General features: G+C 49.6%; 1 protein-coding gene across 1 annotated transcript; it reads left to right on the plus strand.

Annotated features, from left to right (window-relative positions):
* Positions 1–2,726: 2,726 nt before the first annotated feature.
* LOC112079638 (BCL-6 corepressor) lies at positions 2,727–5,985 on the plus strand. Its single transcript, XM_024145528.2, has one exon. The coding sequence runs from the start codon at positions 2,752–2,754 to the stop codon at positions 5,968–5,970; it is 3,219 nt and encodes a 1,072-aa protein (XP_024001296.2). The 5' UTR covers positions 2,727–2,751; the 3' UTR covers positions 5,971–5,985.
* The last annotated feature ends 233 nt before the right edge of the window (positions 5,986–6,218 follow it).

Below are 6,218 nucleotides of genomic sequence, written 5' to 3' on the forward strand. Positions count from 1 at the left end.
GTACATCATTCTTACAATATTACATATACAGTTTGTTCGAAAAAGGTGCATATTAGCATACAAAACCGTGGTTACACAATAAATATAGGAAATCAAGCTCAATATGTCTGACGTCATCTATCAGAGTGATCTAGTTTAATTGAAAGCTAATAATACTTGACTAAAAATCAGGGTTCAGAATCGAAAGACAAATTAGTTCTTAATGCAAACCGCTGATTTAATTTTTAAAATTATCCTTACTTTTCAATCAGGTTGCCAGTGAAGCTATACAACAAAATGGCGAAATATGCGTTAAAATATTTCGACAGAACAACGATTTTATCATATTAATATTGCTTACTTTGAGCTGTTCTCATCAGATTCTTGGGCAATGTATCCTTTCTATGTTATAGTCTTTTGGTCGATAGATGTCCTCTGTCCTTCGAAATGTCCACCACAACGACGACACCCCAAAACGTGTCCAAATTTCAGAGTGCACAAACAAATAAATTCCTCAAAATCGCACTAAACGATATAATTGCTATAAAACGGTTCAAATTAATACATTATGATGTTTTTTAACAACTATAACGACTGAAAACATGACCGGAGAAATATTGCTGGTTAGACACATTTGGAACGAGGCAAGTCGATGGCCTTCACGTTCAGGCGCACGACGAGAAAGGCGGTCTCTATACATTTTGGTCTTTTATAATGGTGTGACATGTCCCATCCGATTCATTGAAAACGTGATGACGTACAGACACCAGAGGAAGACGTAGGCAGTGTCGGTTTCTTCAAGCATTCACTGTCGCCTTAAAAACAGACTCCAGATAGAGGTAAAAATTTCTTGAAATCTGAACCCTGTCATGAAAGTGCTGTAGAAATTGTTCTGTACCACTCACGAGACAAAATTCCAACTTCTATAGAAACTAGAAAGGATTTTCTATCAATAATAACAATAATATGCATATTGTCGATCAAGAATTTAGCACGAGGCAGTTTAATTTGGAGACACAAATATGCTAATGCGGGAACAGCACCCCTATATTCAGAAGTTAAAGTTGTTGTATAACCAGTTGAAGAGGTGTGTATAACCAGGAAGAGGTGTGTATAACCAGTTGAAGAGTGGTGTTAACCAGTTGAAGAGTTTGTATACCTGTTGAAGAGTGGTGTATACAATTTGAAGAGGTGTGTTTACCAGTTGAAATGTGGTGTTTTACAGTTGTATCTCATACAACACAGTAATCTTTGTTGTTAATCCCACCAAAGTGTCCGATTTCAAATAGGCTTTTCAGCAAATGCACCACAAACGATTATTTAGGTCACCGCAAAATCAGAAAATGATTTTTGTTAGCGGTTTTGTAACACATATCAAACGCTCGTCAGGGTCAGCATAACGTCTCGGACGAAAACTTCAAAAAGTTATATTACAGGTCGAATAAACTTGTCAAACTAAGTATAGAATCAATCTTTAGGATGTTGTTATCATAAATATTAAATAACGTTCCAACCGGAGAATTCCTTTGTGTCTATAGAAGTAATGGAATGCAAGTCGATATCATGTGGAATGCGCGTGAGCAGGACCTGGCTCTCTGCCAGACCACTGACTCAAACAGCTCCCATTCGGCTCAACATCACAGTAGAAGATTCATTCAACGTTCTACAGACTGTTGACATCTAGTGGAAGCCGTAGGAAGTGCAAACAGATCCATATCCTACAGTGTTTTCAATAGGCGATGAGTTGAAAATCGACCAAACTCAGATTTCTCACTTCCTGGTTGGATTTCTTCTCAGGTTTTTGCCTGCCATATGAGTTCTGTTATACTCACAGACATAATTCAAACAGTTTTAGAAACTTCAGAGTGTTTTCTATCCAATACTAATAATAATATGCATATATTAGCAACTATGACTGAGGAGCAGGCCGTTTACTCTGGGCACCTCTGTGCACCTTTCATCCAAGCTACTCAATCCTGCCCCTGCAGCCATAAGAAGTTAACCAGTTGAAGTGTTTTGTATAAACAGTTGCAGAGGTGTTCATAACCAGTTGACGAGTGGTGTATAACCATTTGAAGAGGTGTTTATAACCAGTTGACGAGTGGTGTATAACCAGTTGAAGAGGTGTGTATAACCAGTTAATGTGTGGTGTATAACCGGTTAAAGAGGTGTGTATAACCAGTTGAAGAGGTGTGTATATAGTTGAAGAGGTGTGTATAACCAGTTGAAGAGGTGTGTATAACTAGTTAAAGAGGTGTGTATAAACAGTTGAGAGTGGTGTATAACCAGTTTAGGCGTGGTGTATAACCAGTTGCAGAGTGGTGTATAACCAGTTGAAGAGTGGTGTATAACCAGTTGAAGAGTGGTGTATAACCAGTTGAAGAGTGGTGTATAACCAGTTGAAGAGGTATGTGTAACCAGTTGAAGAGTGGTGTATAACCAGTTGAAGAGGTATGTATAACCAGTTGAAGAGTGGTATCTACCTTTTGTATTACGTGTGTAATATTGTCTATAATCAAATCAAACTTTTTTTATTCAGCACATTTCTTACAGAGGATGCATTTGAAAGTGTTTAATTAACAAATAAAATAATACATGTTGAGAAAGATAATAACTAGACAAATTAAAATAGTAAATCAGTGAACCTTAGAGACTAATGCATTAAAATAAATAATCCAAGAAATTTGAAATGGGATATAACACGTTTATAATTGGTTTAAACCTGTGTTATTTCTCCTGTAGGTGGATGCCAGGCTAACGCCCCTGGCCGCCATGGGGCTGGACCGCAATGCCTTGATGCGGGACGGCCGCCGCCATCACGGCAGCGTAGTTTACCCAGGGATCCGAGCGCTGTCGGCCGAGAAGCCCCACGAGGGGTCCACTACCCTCCCCCTCAGCTACAACCGGGACGGCCTTCCAGACCTCCTCTACAAGCCTGACGTTTCCATGGACCGGAGCAAGCCTACCAATGGCTACCTGGACCTGTACAAGAGCTCTCCACCAAGCCTCCATAGAGGACCAGAAGGGCTGGACAGGAGAGGTGTGGGACCTGGGGGGGAGAAGCCCTCAGAGCTGGGTCTGGGGGGTGCTGGTGCAGGAGCAGGCGGGTACCTGCGTCTGCCCTGGGGGCTGAGCCGGGGGCTGTACCCCGAGGCGGGCCTCTACCCCTATATGGACTCTTCCAAGTATGCGGCCCTCAGCATGTACAAGGCCCAGTTCCTCAATCAGCCCAGCCCCTACCTGCCCCAGCACCTGGCCTACCAGTCCCTCTGTGCCTCCCAGGGGGGGAACATGAACCCTGCTGCTGCCTCGGCCACCGAGAGGCTCTACTTCATGCCCCCCTACCCCCCGTCCCCCATCTCCTCCCCCCTGGTGGGGTCTCCCATGAGGATCCCAGCGGTGTCGGTGGCCCCCACCTCCATGGTGCACTGCCAGGAGAAGGGATTGAGTGTCGGGTCTCGTGTCCACCACGAGGGGTCTCCGTTTGGGCAGCAGCTTCACCAGCCTCCCCCTCCACCCCAGCACCTTCAGCCCCCCCACACAGACCGAGACAGACCCCCCAGCAGGAGCAGTAAGCCCACTAGACCCACCTCAAACAAAGGAGCCAGCAACAGCAGTGGTAGTATTAGTGGTGGTGGTGTTAGTAATAGCCTTCCCATTGATTCCTCCCCTCGTGCCTCTACTCGCCTCCCCCAGCCTGCTCCTCCCCTGCCTCCCACTCTCAGCGACAGCACCTTAGACCTACAGAGGCCAGTCCCTCGAATAGGGCCACCATCTTCCTCCTCTTCCCAGTCGATGCCTCACCCATTCTATGTGAGCAGCATTGCTCAAGAGCACCCCTCCCCCGCCCGGCCCAGCCCCCACAAACACAGACCCAGGGATGGGGCGTCAGAGCACAGGGCTGGGGGGTGTGAAAGGAAACCCAATCAGTCCCCTTCTAAACCGTCCTCTGAGCGGAAAACCCCACCAAACAAGACTACCAAAGACCCAGCAGACCCAAAGCCTCTGGATCTCTCTGGAAGGCTGCTGGAGTTTGACCTGCCTCCCAACAGCTTCCCCATCAAGATGGAAGCTCTGGGGTCTCTGGGGCCTCGGTACGGACATCCCCCCAGCCGGGAGCTCCTGAAGGAGACCCTCTCACCCTCCTCCCACCCCTCCCACTCAGTGGTCAGCAGCACTTTCTCCAAGGCCCCAGACAGGCCAGAGATGATCAGCACTTTGCACTCCTCCTGGGTGGTGCCCACCTCTACACCCATCTCCACCATTGGGTCCACCCAAACACACCCCCACCCCCCAGCCCTATCCCCCAGGCCCAGCCCAGACCCCCTAGGGAAACGCTCCTCTCCTTCAGTCATCAAACACAAGGTTATAGAGAGAGTCCTGCCCCAGTCCCAGCAAAACAGCCCATCCTGCCTCAGGGTTGGAGAGCCACATACTACCCCAATACCTTCCAATCACAAGCCTGCCTCCACGATGCCCCCGTCCCCCAAACCCAATGGTGATTGGCCCAATCACAGCCCCAGCCAATCAGAAGGTTCCCCCATGGCCGGCCATCATAGGAGCTCCACAGAGAAGCCTCTTAAAGCCCCCAAGAGGGCTGAGACGTCCCAGGAGGTGTCTCCCTATACTAAACGTCCCTGTCTGGAGAATACCAACGGGCACCCGCCCAGCCACCTTTACCTAGCTCACAGCATGGCCTACGCCAACCGATACCTGCACTACTCTGTACCCGACAGCATGGCCCTCCATTCTCTCCCTCTGCCAGGGAAGGGCCCAGCCTACCCTCACCCCGTCCTGCTGGGCAGTAGCAGCCTGTATCCCTCCCACCTGGCAGCCAAACAGCCCTTACCCTATCACAGCCATGCTGGGGAGTACCTCACCTTCAACTCCCAGGAGATGACCCACCCTCTGATGCACGCACATCCAGACTCCAAAGCCCTGGAGCAGGCAGATCAGGGGCCCAAGTGCCGGGGCCATGGTCAGGACAAACCTAGGGGTCTCACAGACGATTGTGGTGGGTCCCGCAGGGGCCGAAGTGGTGTGGAAACAGGAGAGGGGTTCCACGTGAAGCCCAAAAGAGAGGACGGGGAGCAGGGAGGGAGCCAGCCCAGACCCACTTCCTCCTCCAGCCTCAGTACCCCCTCCAAAGACCGTATCATCTGCATTGACCTCGTCCACTCCGACACAGATGGAGAATCCACTCCGACCACCAACCAAGTCTCTGGCAACCAACACAAGTGTTGCCATGGCAACATTAGGGAAGTGGAACGGGAGCCAAAACACCAACTGCATTACCACCACCCCCACCATATTCATCACCACCCCAGCCCAAGCTCCACCATGACAACTATCCACACAGACAGACAACCAGAGACCCTCTGTGTGAGACCCAAGCCCCTCCAGGAGACGTGCTGTCCAGGTGTGGCCTCTAGCCCACCTCAGGGCTCCCCAAAGCTGGTTAATTGGGCAGAGGAGAGTCCCGTGGACCAGAGCCCTTCCTCAGACCCAGGGGAACAGGACCAGAGCACCCTGCGCTGTGCCCGAACGTCTGGTGACCGCAAGTCTGTCGACCACATCTCTGGCAACCGCACGCCTGGTGAACGCACGTCTGGAGTCCGCACAACTGGGGATTGTGACCACAAGTCTGGCGACCACTTGTCTAGAGATGGCACGTTTTCTTGCGACTTCACGTCTGGAGAGGAGAGAGAAGAGATGGACAGACAAACCTCCTCCCACCCCATCCATCGCTACATGGACCTGGGGAAGGAGAGGGACAGTGAAAGAGAGAGCGTTGGAGACACAGAGGAGTCACATGGAGAAGGGGATGAGGACGAAGAGGGTGGGCGAAGAGGCTCACGGAGGACCAGCCTGACCAAGAGGATCGCTAGCTCCTCGGGCTATGTGGGTGACCGCATCAAATGTGTCACGACCGAGCTGTATGCAGACTCTAGCAAGCTGAGCCGGGAACAGCGCGCCCTGCAGGTGAGTTGAGAGAAATGCGGACGTAGTTGGGTTGGGGGATGTGATGGTAGCCTGACTCTTCATCTGAGGTCATTTACACTTTATATGGTACGTTACCATGTGACCTGTGCAGGAATCAAAGCTACAACAATGGTCAATTCTGCCACTTATTTTAGCGGCCCATAGACTGTCATATTATTCAGACAATATATGACTTCATATAGGATATGTCTTAGAATCAGTCTATGGATCAGATACCTGCTCCCCATAGCTGAACT

The sequence above is a fragment of the Salvelinus sp. IW2-2015 genome, unplaced genomic scaffold, assembly GCF_002910315.2.
Source record: "Salvelinus sp. IW2-2015 unplaced genomic scaffold, ASM291031v2 Un_scaffold8796, whole genome shotgun sequence".
In the NCBI taxonomy this organism is placed as follows: domain Eukaryota; kingdom Metazoa; phylum Chordata; class Actinopteri; order Salmoniformes; family Salmonidae; genus Salvelinus; species Salvelinus sp. IW2-2015.